Genomic DNA, 17165 nt, shown 5'->3' with positions numbered 1-17165 from the left:
TCTAGTATATTCTACTATAACCTTTCATCTTGTTCTCCCTTATACTTTGGTAATTAATAGCTTCTCTTCTTTCTCTGGTTTTTAATTTCTTAGACATAAAATTTTAGGCCATGCAATATAATAAAAGCATAATATGCAAATTAACCGAATGGTGAAACTACTGGTCTGCAGGGGGCCGGGGTCACCGAGCAGGTGACGCCAGGCCAGCCAAGGCACTGCCAGTTGGACATCCCCTGAGGGCTCCCAGACTCCGAGAGGGCACAGGCCTGGCTGAGGGACTTCCCCGAGTGCACGAATTTTGTGCACCGGGCCTCTAGTATATATATAATTAACATGATTAGACTCTAATCTCAGGCTGATGAAGTATTTTCCAGGATTTGATACTTAGATAAAATGGCATCTCCCTATGAAATTATTAGAGTTCCAAAGTTGGATCTCCCAACTTTTTTTTCCCCAGTCTTGAGTGGAACTCAAGTTATAATGATCTGTCTGTTAGAAAACATTGAACTCCTTAAAAACAGCAACTTCATCGTGCCAGGGCTGGCATGTCTCAGGTACTCAATAATGTCTGCTGAATACAGAGCAGTTTTTCCCAGTAGATTTTATACTACTACTAGATGAACTTCAGCAAATATTATCACTTTGAGTATTTTAGTAAACATAAATTTGTCTGGGTCCTAGTGAGGATCTCAATGATCTACAACCTATGCCTATATAGAGATGTAAACTCAGATGTGTATAAAACACAAGTTTATTTTCCTATAACTCACCTTGAAGTTCAGTTTTGAATTGTCTATTTCAAAGGGTTGGCGATGTCATAATCTTTGCCAGTTTCTAGAATCCCACCTTTTTCTCCTGGGGTTGAATCTATATTTAAGAATACCCAGTACCCTGGCAAGTTTTTAGGTTGGGAGCCTTTGGTACTTAATGTCATCTATCTACATAGACATCCAATGAAAACCCCACATTCTAACTCTAGTCATTAGTTCTCTCAGGCCTCTCCTAGGGTCAGAGTTCCCTTCCGCAAGCTCCTTTTCAGGGTGGAGGCTGTCTTTCCTCTTGCAGGGCACACTTGGGGATATTGCTTTGCTCCCACTCCAAGTTAGGGCATAGGAAATCTTTGGGAGTCTGTGTAGTTCCCATCTACCTACTCACCATGAGTCCATAACCTGTCTCTGGGGCCTGCTGACCTCCTGGACTTTAGCATTCAGGAATTCTGGCACACCTCCCCCCTGCTCTCAGATCTCACAAACCCATCTATGTAGGTTTGCTGGCTTCTCAGGAATGTAACCAGGGAACATGGTTCAGACTCCTTATCTCTGGGACAGTGGACATCTGCCCCGCCATTGTTTCCCCTCCTGCTATCGACAACCCCCGATTCTCCAGCATAGGAGATGGGTTTGTTTGTTTTAGTATTTTCTGCCATTGGAAAGCTACCTTCTTACAAAAAAACAAAACAAAACAAAAAAAAACGTTTTGTCCTAATCTCTGGCTATGACAGGAGACTTTTTTTGTTCCTGTAAAATCAAGCCTTTTGCAACACCAGAGCCAGGAAAAGACTCCCCCCACCCCCCCCCCCCTTTTTTTTTTCTTTCACATTTTTTTTTCTTAAAGCTGTAAGCACAGAATCCCTAGCTGCTTGTTGGGGTAGAACAATGGGCAAAGTGATTGAGAGAATACTGGGTGGGGGAGGAAATCTGTTAATATTATCCCACCACACTTATGAAGAATACACAGAATTAATAACAATAGGGCTCTTAGAGCAAATATTCTTCTCTATCCAGATGAAATTCTGTCCTTAGCCCTAATAAATAGTGCAAGGTCTTGGTTTTGTTTCTTGCTACACATGGGCAAGAAGACTTCAGAAGTCAGAAGCCTTATTTTAAGTAAGCAGACTGACAACGGGGAAAATTGTCTGCCAGGAGGGTTTATCTTTTCACTAGAGATCAGTTCTGAAGTGGTTTTGAAAGGTATGATTCTGTTATTCAAGTTGGTTCCAGGAATATGACAGTTTATGTAAAGCTGTTACTTCACTGAAAAATCTAAGACACAGTGAGAGTAACATTTAGTCTTTTACACCTAGAAACTTGTATAACAGGAAGAATCACGTTACATATTCTGAGAATGCAGAGGCATTTTCAAAGCACCTTTCCAGTTTTTATTTTCATTTTAAAGTATGTTAGTATTAGTAATTATAATACAGTATTAGGTATTTGTAATTAATTATTGCTGACATGTCACATATGAAAATATTTAATTCATTTAATCCTTATAAAAACCTTAAGATACATATAATATCCTAATTTAGAGATACAGAAGCTGAGGCACAGAGGCTAATGCCGAAGTCATAAGTTATTATCTATAAGATTGAATTAGACACCCAGAAGTATGATGGTGGAATAGAAGTGTGTATGCTGCCTAGTTGATCATAATGATATTCATCATGATAATAATGGTTAGGAGATTATGGCGTAAAAGCAACAATTCTTTGAATAATAATCTGAAGGCTGATTTTAAGCTAGTAAATTAAAATAAAAATTTTAATGTGAACTTATCATTTGGTATTTGTGAGACGAAGTGTAAGTTACCAGTCTGCAGCCTGGAAATGAGACTGGGTTAGAGAACAATTGATTTTGACGCTTATTTATCCAGAGACACAGAGGTTCTATGCTCAGTTGTTCTTGATCTTCAGGGAACCACAAGGTAAAAACACCATGGAACTGAAGGTCATCAACTCATAAGAGATTAACATTTTATATTAATTTTAATGTGCTGGACTTTGAAAGGATCAGCATGAAGAGCTGATAATCCTCTCAAATTATACATAAAAGGCACAAGGAAATAAAAATTTAAAAAAATTCCCACCCGAAGATATGTTGTGGGTTTTTTTTTGTTTTTTTTTGTTTTGAGAGAGGCAGAGAGACAGAAACATTGACGTGAGAGACGAAACATCCATGGGTTGCCTCCCGTACCCACCCCTGACCGTGCACCAACCCAAACCTTAGGTATGTGCCCTGCAGGGGTATAGAACCTGCAATCTTTTTGGTGTACAGGCGAGGGCGCTCTAACCAACTGAGCCACCTGGCCAGGGGCACCTCTCTTACCAACATTCTCAAGGCCATCAGCATTGGTGTAACTCATCCTCTCATTCAAAAATATTTATTGAGCACAAGGTATGTGCCAGACACTGCTAGAAGTGCTGGGGATAGAGCCACGGAAAGAACCAACACTTGTGTCCTCGTGGAGTTTAATGGGAGGAGAAAGGTGAAAACAGTAAATGAACAATTAGAACAGCACCAAGCGCTGAGGAACACACCACCGCTCTCCTCTGTACTCTCAGCTTCCGCCGCCTGCAGCCTTCAGCCTAACCTCTGTCACTTACACTGCGAATGTGCAGACCGAATTGTAACGATAACGCGCAACTAACGAGTCAGCTCCCACCAGGCTGTGTCACGCACTGTGCCAAGTGCTTTCCTCCCTTCATCCCTGAGACGCCCCTCCGAGGTAAGCACTTTCACTCCCGTGTTCCAGAGGCGCCAACACCAGCTCGTGGCAGACCTGAGGCTGGGATGGGAGGGCTTCCTCCGAAGTGCTTCCACACCACGACGGTAGCCAAGGCGATGAAACACAAGCGGAAAGGATAAAAAGATCGAAGCTGCAGCTTCACTGAGTGAGAAATAAAGGGAGAACCGGAAGACTGAGCCACTCGGGACCCGACGCGCGCCGGTCCCAGCGCGTGGAAGCGCGGCGGGGGAGGCGGCGCCGGAAGTCGAGCTGCAGCTTCCGGTCCTGCCGCCGGAAGTGGCTCGCCAGCGCCGCCTTCAGGTCTCCGTGGACACAGCCGCTGTTGGGGTTTCGGTGACTCTGCAGCCACGAGGTGCCTGGAATCCGCTTCCGAGCGCGCCTGCAAGTCACAATGTCGCACCCGTCCCCCCAAACTAAGCCCTCCAACCCTGGTAACCCCCGAGTCTTTTTTGACGTGGACATCGGAGGCGAGCGAGGTGAGCGGAGTCCGAGACACGGAGAATGGCCCCGGGGAGGCTGGGCTTCCCGCGATTCCTGGGTCGCCGTGGGTGGGGTGCGCGTCGGGCCGGGGGCTGCTCTGTGGAGCAGAGGGAACGGCCACCCAGACTGTACCGCCTGAATCCATTAGCCTTGGGTTTGGGGTTGGGTCGAGCCAGCGCCCTTTGTCGAGTGCCACCGGCCGCGCGGAAGTTTCTGGAAATTTCTGGTTCGGGGATTGTGGCCATTAGGTTGGTCTCTCCTATTTGCACCCCCCCGCCCCCTGGCAGCATTACGTTGGCATAAAGTAAGATTATTTTATGGTTTCAGTGAGACATCCAGGAAACCCAGGGACGTGCGTCAGGGGGGCCCCCGTCCCGCCGCGTGTTCGGCCACGCGAGCTTTACCAGCAATTGTCATGTGATGTACAGATTAAAGTGACTTTTGCGTGTGGCTTCTTCCGTATTACTGATTCTCAGCTCAGCGGTCCAGTCGGATTGGTGACCATTTTCTCTGTTTGGGCCTCGGGGACAGTAAGTTCCCTGTGGCGACGTGGTTGCCTAGGCTACGTTAGCAGCCCCGAAGCTCCCTGAACTCTCGTGGATTCGCCTCTTGCTTGGTAACCGAATGGCGCCTGTTCTGGAACGTGTTAGAATTGCTGACCGGGCAGTGTGTTTGAATGTTGTGCAAACGTACATAACAGGATTCAGGGATCCCCGTGGATGATCGCGTGGACACACACACACACACACACACACACACACACACACTTATATGTACATTCAGTTTGGTGTGACACTAGTGCCAGGTTTATTTTTACCTGCCCCAGGAGTTAGCTAGAATGGCAGCTTTTCCAGCTTTTGCTTCAGAAGCTGTAGCAGCAGGCAGGTTCCATAAAGCACAAAGGCTACGGCGATGCCCAAAACTCGGGCAGTCTGACTTACACAAAGAATTTTTAATTTTTTCCCCCTGTAGTTAGTTGGTGATTGAAAATTCCGAGTACATGTTGAAGAAATTGCTCAGAACTTAAAACATTTGTACTTCATGGTGTCCCTTATATGGTGCTGGTCTTCTGGCTGTTGTATCTAGGAACCATTGTAAGGTGTAGAAAAATAATTGTTTCAAATTTGTATGCTTAAGTAGGCTAAATTTGAATACTAGAAAAATGATTTTAAAAAAAAGAGAACTTGAAATCTTAGTCGTCATAATTTTACTGACCTTTTATCATTTGCTTACTTGGTTGTTTGTTTTGCATACTGACACTGTTTCTTATTTTTATTTATTTTATTTTAGTTGGTCGAATTGTCTTAGAATTGTTTGCAGATATTGTACCCAAAACTGCAGAAAATTTTCGTGCATTGTGTACAGGAGAAAAAGGCATTGGATCCACCACTGGAAAACCTCTCCATTTCAAAGGTTGCCCTTTCCATCGAAGTATGTAAATTTTGTGAAACTGATTCTTACACATAATCAAATCCTGTCCTATAGGAGTTGGGGAAGACACTGTGGGGCAAAGGTTAAAAATTACACTATTGGTTTCCAAGAGGATGCTTTGACACCTGAGGCAATAGCTCCGTTTCATAAAGGTTGGGCTGAAAAGGGAGAATTAATTATAGGAGTGTACTAAGGTTTATTTCAAGAGAAATGAAATACACTAGGTTCACCAGTCCTCTAACTTCAATGTGCTTAGATTGAGAAAAAAGGGAGCGGCCATGATAAAAAAGTAGACCCTGGATAGCTTGACTACCAAGTGATAAAAAAGTTAAATCTCCTTCTTCTTGGGCAGGATTGCTTGGGAAGGCTGCAGCCGATTAAAAAATTTAGTGTCTTGGGCAGATAGTGTGCTTTGTGATTAAAAGTTGACATTTCACACGGCTTACCACACTTCCTGATCATATTTTTTTTAGTGATTGGTGGTTCTCCCAATAGACTGAAGGTTCTAAAGAATTAACATAGCAGGCCCTGGGACTGCTGTCCTTAGAAAGGTCTGCTTGCAAGGTTGGCCATTGAGTAGAGTCTGGGAACTTGGAACTTGAACCATTCCCAAAATCATAAAGGTGGATTACTATGCCTAGACTCTTTATATAAGTAATTTGATTTCCTTTTGGGAGTCTGGAATTTTGGTACATACTAGGCAGAGGATGCCTCTATGATCATCCTCAATGAAAATCTAGGGTGCTGAGTCTCTACTGGGCTTTCCTGGGCTGAAACAAATCATATATGTTATTGCACTTTCTTTGCTGGGGGAAGAAAATGCTCTGTGACCAGCTTGTGGGAGGGTGAGAGCACAAGGAAGCACATGGATTCCTCTAGCTCTGCCTGTATCTTTTCCCTTTATTATCTAGTTGTGTTTCCTTACTGTATTGCTATAATACAACCAAATGCTGAATCCCATGAATCATAGGGAATTTCTGAACATTGGGGTAGTCTTGGGAATCCTTGACACCAAGAGATGATTTTTGCTGAAATATTTCTACTACAGTATAACCAATCTTAGAATAATTGGCCTTTATTCCGTAGACATTATTGAGTGACTAATATGTGCCCAGCCATACACATAGGTACAAGGATGAAAGACAGAGTTGCTGCCCTGGCTGGTGTGGCTCAGTTGGAGTGTTGTCCCATATACCAAAAGGTTGCGGGTTCGATCTCTAGTCGGGGCCTGTACAGAAGGCAACTGATCAGTGTTTCTCTCACATGGATGTTTCTCTATCTCTACCTCTCCTTCCCTCTCTCCCTCTCCCTCTTTCTAAAAAATCAATAAACATATCCTCAGGTGAGGATTAAAAAACACAGAGTTGCTGTACTTAAGGAGTTATTTGCTAGAAAAGACAGATCATTATGATATACTAGAGGTCCAGTGCACAAAGTTCATGCACTCGGGCGGGGGTGGGGGGAGGGAGAGGGTCCCTCAGCGGCCCCTGCGACCTCTCGCAGTCCGGGAGCCCTCAGGGGATGTCTCACTGATGGTCAATTTGCGTATTACCCTTTATTATATAGGATGTTATAAAATGGAGGTAGAGTCTAGCAACTAGGGGAGAAAAATTAGGAGATCTAACTTTGAGGTGCCAGTGATAGTTTTATTGCAGAGGTGCCATCGGAATTAATTTTCTTAGTGTTCGTGGGGAATCAGGCAGTAAAAGTACTTGGACTCAGATTGTAAAAAGTCTTTTACGAGTAAAATGGTGGGGAAAGACAGGAGAGTGACATGACTAGAGTCATTTTAGGAAGTTGTCTTTATTATATATTCATTAGTTAACATTGCTGAAGTCATAGCTTTGTTTCATTTTTATAAAATAGTTTTGTGTGACCATCAACACGAATATAGCTTTGCTTCTAATAGCTATTTTCCTTTTTTGTAGTTATTAAGAAATTTATGATTCAGGGTGGAGACTTCTCAAATCAGAATGGGACAGGTGGAGAAAGTATTTATGGTGAAAAGTTTGAAGATGAAAATTTCTATTATAAGGTAAAGTAGACAAAATGCATGTTATGATAATAAAGGGTACTATGCGTGGGCACTTGTTGGGTTAAGACACTGATAAATGTCTCAAGTGTGTTGAGATTCTCCTCTTTTTAAAAGGTGTCATATTTGGCAATATGCGTCTTTGATATGGAACATTTTCATCCAGTAATGATTTGGCAAAAATACTATAGTTATTTCAGTGTGATCCAGGTTTACATACTTCAGTAAAGCTAATGAGTTTAAAGTGTGGCCACCATATGGCAAAATTGTTTCCAGGAAAATGTTCTCATTATCAGAAGGATGGTAACTTGTGCATCTTTATGCTTGAATTTGAAGAGCAACAAAACCATCGCTAATATCCAGGATATCAGGGGATTTGCAAACTAGAGGATATGGTTAATGTCCAAGCTCCTAAAGGACATTAGTGGTGCCTGTGCCTTCTTATCTTCATTGTCCCAAGATGTAATCGGGTTATATTGCATCATTCAAGTTATAAGAATGGACATGTAAGTACAAAAGTAAAGTGATCTTTTTGGAAAAGAGGAAAATGAACAAGGTAATAACTTCAAAAGAAAATCTCATCAATCTTTTAAGCAGAATTTATTGACTGCAACTGTTTGAGTTTAATACTGTCACTGGCACCAAAGGGTTTATAACAATGAAAGGGCTTGATGACAAGGAGTTTATAATCTTACTGGGAAGATAAGATTAAAACACATGGGACAACTGGAGAATAACGATATGCCTGCAATATCATTTATTTGGTCTGGCCCTGCCAAGGCATCCTATCTAATAAAAGAGTAATGTGCAAATTGACAGTCACTCCAACACACAAGATGACTGCCCTCATGTGGACACAAGATGGCCAGCAGGGGAGGGCAGTTGGGAGGGACCAGGCCTGCATGGGAGGGCAGTTAGGCGCAATCAGGCTGGCAGGGGAGCAGTTAGGCATCATTCAGGCTGGCAGGGAGTGGTTAGGGGGTGATCAGGCTGGCAGGCAGAAGGAGTTAGGGGCAATCAGGAAGGCAGGCAGGTGAGCAGTTGGGAGCCAGCAGTCCTGGATTGTGAGATTGGTAGGATCGGGCCTTAATCGGGCAGTCAGACATCCCTTGAGGGGTCCCAGATTGGAGAGGGTGCAGGCTGGGCTGAGGGACACACACACCCGTGCATGAATTTTGTGCACCGGGCCTCTAGTTACACTATATTGTTTGATCTAAATGTTACTACTGTTTACCATAGTTTTGTGTATGGTCAGTATTTAAATGTTTGACCAAATAACAGGCCAAGTTTTAAGTTGATAATTTTGTATGGTCCTCAAATAATGTTATAAATATTCAGTGGCCTTTGGCAGAAAAAAGGTTCCCCACCAACACAGTTCTTGCCTTCTACAAACTTGGTAACCTTGAAAGATGAATTAGATTTAGATTGGAGAATTAAAAGGCATTTTAGGTGGGAAGACTAACATTAGATTTACAGTGCTTGGCCCAACAATGAATAAATTTAGAAAGCCTGGTGCCAAGGAAGAAATTTGATTTCAATGTGCAGTAGTTTCTTTTGGTCATTCCCTGAAGAAGTGATTCACCTGGGATGAAAGCCATAAGTTTTGGATTCTTTTGAGATTAGGGAAGTACCTAATTGAATATCCTGTCTAAATTGAATAACCTATCACTGTTCCCTATTTATTGATGTGTAAAGGAAGAATCACAATGTAGGCCCATAAAAATCAGAAGACTGTTTAGTGTTTCTCAGAAAAAAGACCATCCATCCCTCAAAAAAAAGGGCAGAGTATGATTATTAGATTTCCTTAATGTAGCATCCTCATCTTAAAGATGAAATATAAGCATTTTCTTAATATGGCCAATTTAGAAATACACCCCCCACTGTTGTTTGTTACTTTATTTGATTTCATCAGCATTTGTTGAAGTTTAAAGAGTGATTAAGTAACCCTACATTTTGTGAATTAAAGGTTGATACTAAAATAAAGTACAATTACACTATATTGTTTGATCTAAATGATATTACAGTCTACCATAATTTTGTGTATGGTCAGTAAAAGAACAATTCAGACTAGTACCTCTAACCTTGACTTTCTTTTAATTAATTTTGTTCTACAGCACGACCAGGAGGGTTTATTGAGCATGGCAAATGCAGGCTGCAATACAAACGGTTCTCAGTTCTTCATCACAACAGTTCCAACTCCTCATTTGGATGGGAAACATGTGGTATTTGGCCAAGTAATTAAAGGAATGGGTGTGGCAAGAATCCTGGAAAATGTAGAAGTGGAAGGTGAAAAACCTGCCAAAGTAAGTAAAAGTTTACCCTAGTTGCTATCTTAAAGAAATGTAAGTAAAGAATCTGATGATTATTAGCTGGAAAGTGTTAGGATGCCTTTTGGTATAGAAGCCTGAATCTGCCACTTAAACTCAAGGAAAAGATTAGGGCACCTTAAAAACATTTTTATTATTTGAATTTCAATCTTGGTGATTTAAGTCTTCCTATACTTGGAAAACTTTGAGTCAGGCTGTATACTAGTTCATCACAGAAAGAGGACAGGAAATGAAGAATCCTGTCCAGACTCTGCCATTTAATTGGTGGTTTGGCCTTGATCTTATTCAATTTTTCTTGGCCTGATTCCTCATCTACATAAACTAGAGGCCGGGTGCACGAAATTTGTGCACGGGCTGTGTGTCCCTCAGCCCAGCCTGCACCCTCTCCAATCTGGGACATCCCTCTCACAATCCAGGACTGCTGGCTCCCAACTGCTCACCTGCCTGCCTTCCTGATTGCCCCTAACCACTTATGCCTGCCAGCCTGATCACCCCCTAACCACTCCCCTGCCAGCCTGATTGATGCCTAACCGCTCCCCTGCCAGCCTGATTGCCCCTAACTGCCCTCCCCTGCAGGCCTGGTCACCCCTAACGGCCCTCCCCTGCAGGCCTGGGTCCCCCCGCCCCCCAGCTGCTCTTTCCTGCAGGCCCAGTTGCCTCAAACTTCCCTCCTCTGCCGGCCTGGTCACCCCTAACTGTCCTCCCCTGCAGGCTTGATTGCCCCCAACTGTCCTCCCTTGCAGGCCTGGTCCCTCCCAACTGCCCTCCCCTGCTGGCCATCTTGTCGTGGCCATCTTGTGTCCACATGGGGGCAGCCATCTTGTGTGTTGGAGTGATAGTCAATTTGCATATTACTCTTTTATTAGATAGGATTACTTAAGGGTTTAGACTAGATTATATAACTCTAAAGATCCTTGTGTTTTAAGTCTGTGAATCAATGGCCATACTACTACCCAACCCAATTGGTAGGGTTGTGAGAATTGGGAACTCTATGATACCTGTAGGAGATAGGCTGTCACTCAATAGTAATAAATTGAAAGCAGTGCCCCTCCTAAAGAAAATTATAGAGAGAATGATAAAATTTTCAGTTCATTTTGTGTACACTGAGGTACTGAAGATCAATAAAAGACTTTTGTAAAATAGTGACATTGTTCTATTACTTGGAATGTTTATAAAGGGCATTTTGTAATTAGAGCAGATAGGTGAGCCTCCTAAAGTCAGTCTGTCATTTTAGAAGTGACTTGGACCATGTTGCACATAATTTGCAGCTATATAGCTATTAAACCCAGACTTTTTTTTTTTTTGTTAATATCATTGATATGTTAGTGCACTTCTACAATTTAAGATTATTTTTACAGTTGTGCGTTATTGCAGAATGTGGAGAATTGAAGGAAGGGGATGACTGGGGAATATTCCCAAAAGATGGTTCTGGTGATAATCATCCAGATTTCCCCGAGGATGCAGATATAGATTTAAAAGACGTGAGTACTTTCAATTAGTCAAACTTAATTACTTAAATTACTAAAAATATTTAATACTAAAATTTTGAGATATTTGTGTCAATCTGTCTTAGTGATAGAACCCAGCATTAAACCACATTACTTACTAAAATCCAACATATTTGTATTCTTTTATACAGGTAGATAAAATATTATTAATAACAGAAGACTTAAAAAACATTGGAAATACTTTTTTCAAATCCCAGAACTGGGAGATGGCCATTAAAAAGTATACAAAGGTTTTAAGGTAATAAAATATTTTTAATAAATTGCTTTTAAGAACTTGTAAATTGAATTGTAAACTGAAATTCAAGAGCTTATTGTATTTTTGGCAGATTACTTGTAATTACCAGATGTGTTGAAATAGCTGCATTTTTTTGTTGCCTCCAGCTTATTTTGAAAAATTTCCAAATACAGAAAAGTTGAAATAGTACATGAATGAATGCTCATGTACCTTAACCTACGTTCACTAGTTAATTTTTACTGTTTGTTTTTGAAGTATCACTTTTTAAGAGGAAGCTGCTGATACCATGATACTTCACCCCTGAATATTTGTTATTATATCCTAAGAAACAAAAACATTCTTCTACATAACCTTACTACCATTAAAACACCCCAAAATAGCATTCATACAATATTGCCTAATATGTAATACACATTCAAATTTCCCCAGTTGTTTAAATTTTTTACTCCAGAGTCAATTGTATCATTTGGTTTTATGTCTCTAGTTTATTCATCTTTAATAGTTCCTATTCTACAAGTTATTTGTCACATCCTTTGTAGAGTCTTAAGTAGGAAGTCTTATACAATACCATCTGTTTGATTGCTTCCTCAAGGTTAGGTTGAGGATAAATATTTTGGCAAGAGGACTTAACTAGGTGATGTATATTTTCTATGACATCACACATATTGAAGGCACATGTCAGTTTTGATTTTTGGCACTTGATTAAAGTGATGTCAGCTATAAAAATGCCTTTTCCCCTTTGTAAATAGTAAGTACTTTGAGGTGATACTGTGAGATTGTGTGCATATTCAGTTTCTAACATTTCATCCAGTGGTTTTACATCATCTAAGATCCTTGCCTAATCAGTTATTGCCTTGATGATTGCAGAACTGATTTTTCTAATTTTATCACTCATTATATAGTTATTATAAGCTGGCATTCTTCTGTTTGAAAGAACCTTTCCTCTCCCACCTTTTAAGTATCACTATAGACCTGTGGATGTTTTTCAGGTCTTATACTATTACTATAATTTTTTTTTGAAGCCCAAAGGGTTCCAGATTTTTCTAGTGGAAGGCCCCTTTTCTACATCCTTTTGACATATTCCTCTTAGTCTGTGATCACTTGGCTTACTTTTTGGCACAAGATGTTCCAGGCTCATTTTTATACTTAACCTGTTTCCAGATTGGGTATCAGCAATTTCTCCAAGGAGCGCTGATTCTTTTCAGTGGGGAATAGACTTTAAAGAACAAATTCTGGGGACCAGGTATGCTTATTGTTTCTGAGTCCTTGTCAGTGGACAGAGCTAGGAACTGTATTAAATGACAATTCAAAACCAACACTACAGGGTTCTTCACCTTTCCCATTCCATTCCCTGTGACACAATGAGAACCTTGCTTCTCAAAGTACATAAGAGAGACCTGGTTTTTAAAAATAGTGTTAATAGTGCACAATTATCTTTAGATATGGGGATTATTCTTAAATTGGCCTGTTTGAACAATTTGGAAAAAAGTTGTAACAAATAAAAATAAATTACCTGAAGAAAAAAAGGATTTAATGAAAAGATAATATTAAGAATATTAATATTAGCATTTGATAAACTTTTTATATAAAAAATAACCTAATATTTTTTGGCATAGTTGAAGAAGCAGAATATGTCTTATGCTAGCTTAACATTTTACTTTTATTAATCTATTCTCCAGATATGTGGAAGGTTCAAAAGCTGTTACTGAGCAAGCAGATAGATTGAAGCTGCAACCTGTTGCTTTAAGTTGCATGCTGAATATTGGTGCTTGTAAACTAAAGATGTCAAATTGGCAGGGAGCAGTTGACAGTTGTTTGGAGGTAAGTCTGTTTGCTGTTGAACTTTTTAACAGGGTTGGATTATGATTAATGAACTTGAACAAAACAATTTTATATACTTTAACTAAAGGCCCAGTGCACGAAATTCGTGCAAGAGTAGGCCTTCCATCCCCTAGCTGCCAGCATGGGCTTCTCTTCAGCACCTGGGACCCGGGCTTCCCTTGCAGCCCCGGCTTCGTCCGGAAGGATGTCTGCTCTAATTAGCATATTACACTTTTATTATCATAGATGCAGGTTCGGGCTGAAACCAGCTTTCTGACATCCCCTGAGGGGACCCAGATTGTGAGAGAGCGTAGGCCAAGCCAAGGGACCCCACTGGTGTACGATTAGGGCCGGGGAGGGACACGAGAGGTTGGCCAGCCAGGGAGGGATCCAGGGCATGTCTGGCCCATCTTGCGCAGTCCCAATCGGCTGGACCCCAGCAGCAAGCTAACCTACGGTTGAAGCATCTGCCCCTGGTGGTCAGTGCACGTCATAGCGAGCGGTTGAGCAGCCTTAGCATATCACTAGCATATTACGCTTTGATTGGTTAAATGGACAATGAGACACTTAGCATATTAGGCTTTTATTATATAGGATATATCATTGCATAGGATCTGATGAGACTCAATAAACATGTCATTTCATCTCTAAATATTTTGGACATCAGTTTTTCTTTCAATCCATTTACTTAGCTTATTATGTTACTTAATATCTATTAAGATACTTTTCCTTTTTTCCTCAAAGCACATGTATCAGCTCACTTATTCATTTAACATATTGAACACCTGTTATGTGCTAGGCATTGGAAGACAAAGCCAGGAATGACTAAGAATATGGGTTATGGATTCAGTCAGACATAGTTTTTTTATTAGACCTCTCACTTACTAACTGTGATCTTGGGTAAGTTCCTAATTTAAAAGTCTTCTTTATATTTAAAGTGGAAATAATACCTGCCTTATGGATTTGTTATAAGGATTATATAGCACTAGAGGCCTGGTGCACAAAATTTATGCATGGGTAGGGTCCCTAGGCGGCGATCAGGGCCTTCTGGCTGCCAGCCCGGGCCTTCCTTTATTCTGTGCTGCCCCCTGGTGGTCAGCGCATGTCATAGTGATCTATCAAACTCCCGGTCGAACTCCTGAGGGGACAATTTGCATATTAGGCTTTTATATGTAGATTAGTAGCCCATTTGCAGGAAGAATCCTGCAAACGGCCGCTGCGGCCACGTGCGCTGCCGCTGCCGCAGCTGTTGCGGCCGCCGTGCCTGCACCCGCGTCGCTGCTGCCCGCCCCGTTCTGCCCCGCTCTGCCCCGCCCGGGCTTTCCCTCTGGCAGCCACCTTGCTTTCCGCTTTTCCTCCCTCTTCCTTCTAAGTTGTCTTCAGTCTTCACTCCCCCCTCCCTCAGCATATGCAAATTAACCGCCATCTTTGTTGAGTAATTTGCATACTCACCCTGATTGGCTGGTGGGCGTGGCTTTGGCATAGCAAAGGTGTGGTCAATTTGCATATTACTATTTTATTAGGTAGGATAGATATGTAAAGCATTTAACAGTGTTGAGCACATGTTAAGCACCTTTATGGAGACATCCAGAAATACTAACAGCAAAAGCTAGAAAGGTAAAAACATACCTTACTTAAAAAACACAATTATGACTTTCTCCCTATTGCAGAGCTGAAAATTTTCCATACTAAACCATGTATTTTAGAAAGACCACCTCCAATAATTTTAATGTATATTGCACATTCTGCACATAGACCAGTTATGTCCATAGCAAGGAGAAATAAAATGAGATCCTAATTTGGTAGGGTAGGTGGAATAGGGATAAGAATATAATTAGAATGGAGTATACAACAGAGGAAAGATGTTATCAAAGGAAAAGATTAGTCTTCACCAATCATCTGGATCTCTTTTTGACCTTCGTGAGGCAGATAATGTACCCTTTTCAGTAAATCTAAGTACTGACCTTTAAAAGATGTTAAGTAAAAAAATATTTTTAAAACATTTCAGAGTAGAGACCTATTAAAAGTTATTCATCCTCCTTAAAAAATTACATGTATACAGGCTTTTATTCAAAATGGCTTTCTTTGATAAGTTAGGGCCGAATCAGGAAATAGAAACCATAGAGAACTTTAAAGTAAAAGAAAATGTAAGGGGACTGGAATAATAAGGGATTAGCTAGTGAAGAGAATTCTAAGGTGATGGGACCAGCGTGTCTGTTTCCCCTAGGTGGGTGTGGAGCCCCTCGGAAGAGGCACCTCTCTAGACCTCTGGCTGAGGTCCAGACTCTTTGGGGAGGGGATGGCCATGGCTTTTGTGTAGCAGAGGCAGTCAGTGAGCGCACACTTGTGCGACTCACTGGAGTGCCTGGGGAACTTGCCTGTGGAGAGTTGCTTTATGCTACTGACCAAACTGTGCAGGAGCCTAATAAGAGGAGCACATTGGAACCTAGAAGAGAAATCGGCTTTCTCTTCTATGTCCATGTAGAGCCCTCTACTGACAAAACTGAACATTGTGCTAGCTGGCAGAGGAGAGATTTATAGGGTTCATTTCCTTCACAGAGCAGTGAAGGGTTGATTTGGAACTGATAGGCAATAAATTTAAATCTATACATTTAATACTTAATATAAAGTATTAATTTGATTCTTCTTTCTAGGCTCTTGAAATAGATCCATCCAATACCAAAGCACTGTACCGCAGAGCTCAAGGATGGCAAGGATTGAAGGAATATGACCAAGCATTGGTAAAATTTTGTCCTAAATTTAATTTTTTAAAAATAGACAACCACCTTCATAAGTCATATATCTAATATTTCCTAAAAACTTTTTTCCAATTAAAGGCTGATCTTAAGAAAGCTCAGGAGATAGCACCGGAAGATAAAGGTAAGTTGGCAGTTTTTATAGTGAAAGTTCACTTTCTCCTTTAAGAATTTCTCTTCATGAGACACTGTACAGTTTGCCACTTAGATATTTATTCCACAGATATTACAGAATGCCTGTCATTGGGCCAGGCACTGATCATACTGCATTGAGCAAATCAGGGTCCCTGCTCTCAGAGAGCTTACATTCTAGTCCCTCTCCAGAATACTATCTTCACATATCTGAATACTATTTGTCCTGTATCATTTAAGATCTAGTTCCTATTAATTTAATTCTAGTCAAAAGTACCAAATGAGTATTATGGTGAATTTAATGTTTAGGACCATTCCTTAAGCTGAATGTGGCCATAACCTAAATATTCTAGCTAACAGACTAATAGAAAAGCTTTCTGATGCCGTGACAAAAATAAGTTTGTCTTTCAAATACTCCAACTGTTAATAGTGATACTACATCTAGATATTAAAATATACCTTTGGCTTCTTTAATACTAAAGTAAAACAGGAGGCACTTCTCTAATGGAGAAGGCAAATCTGTATAATTCAATTTGAATTCTCTCAATAGACAGTTTTCTAAGATTATGCTTCATGATTATGTATTTGTGCCATTGCTTTCTCAGTATACAATTATTCTGTTAATAGAGCAAGAAGAATTTTACCAAGGGAAGTTAACTGTCATACTAAAACATCAGTTTGTTGGTCAACCTAATTTTTGGATGTTTGGAAACTAACCCCTATTACATATTTATTTTGCAGCTATCCAGGCAGAATTGCTGAAAGTCAAACAAAAGATAAAGGCACAGAAAGATAAAGAGAAGGCAGCGTATGCAAAAATGTTTGCTTAATAGGAATTCAATTATGCTTAAATATTACACATTGATGTATAAAGGCAATAAGAAAATTTAAGGGATTTTTGTCTATTAAATATGATCC

The 17165-nt window shown here is 40.8% G+C and overlaps 1 protein-coding gene across 1 annotated transcript; it reads left to right on the top strand.

The window, feature by feature from the left end:
• The first annotated feature begins 3824 nt into the window (after positions 1 to 3824).
• PPID (peptidylprolyl isomerase D) lies at positions 3825 to 17077 on the top strand. Its single transcript, XM_008144461.3, has 10 exons — positions 3825 to 4001; positions 5296 to 5436; positions 7365 to 7471; positions 9583 to 9771; positions 11154 to 11276; positions 11435 to 11541; positions 13218 to 13359; positions 16014 to 16100; positions 16197 to 16239; positions 16989 to 17077. Exons 1-10 carry the CDS (start codon positions 3917 to 3919, stop codon positions 17075 to 17077), a joined length of 1113 nt encoding a protein of 370 aa, XP_008142683.2. The 5' UTR covers positions 3825 to 3916.
• Positions 17078 to 17165: the final 88 nt, after the last annotated feature.

Source organism: Eptesicus fuscus, chromosome 6, assembly GCF_027574615.1.
Source record: "Eptesicus fuscus isolate TK198812 chromosome 6, DD_ASM_mEF_20220401, whole genome shotgun sequence".
Lineage (NCBI taxonomy): Eukaryota > Metazoa > Chordata > Mammalia > Chiroptera > Vespertilionidae > Eptesicus > Eptesicus fuscus.
Note: the sequence above shows the minus strand (reverse complement) of the source record. Positions and strands in the feature narration are given on the sequence as shown.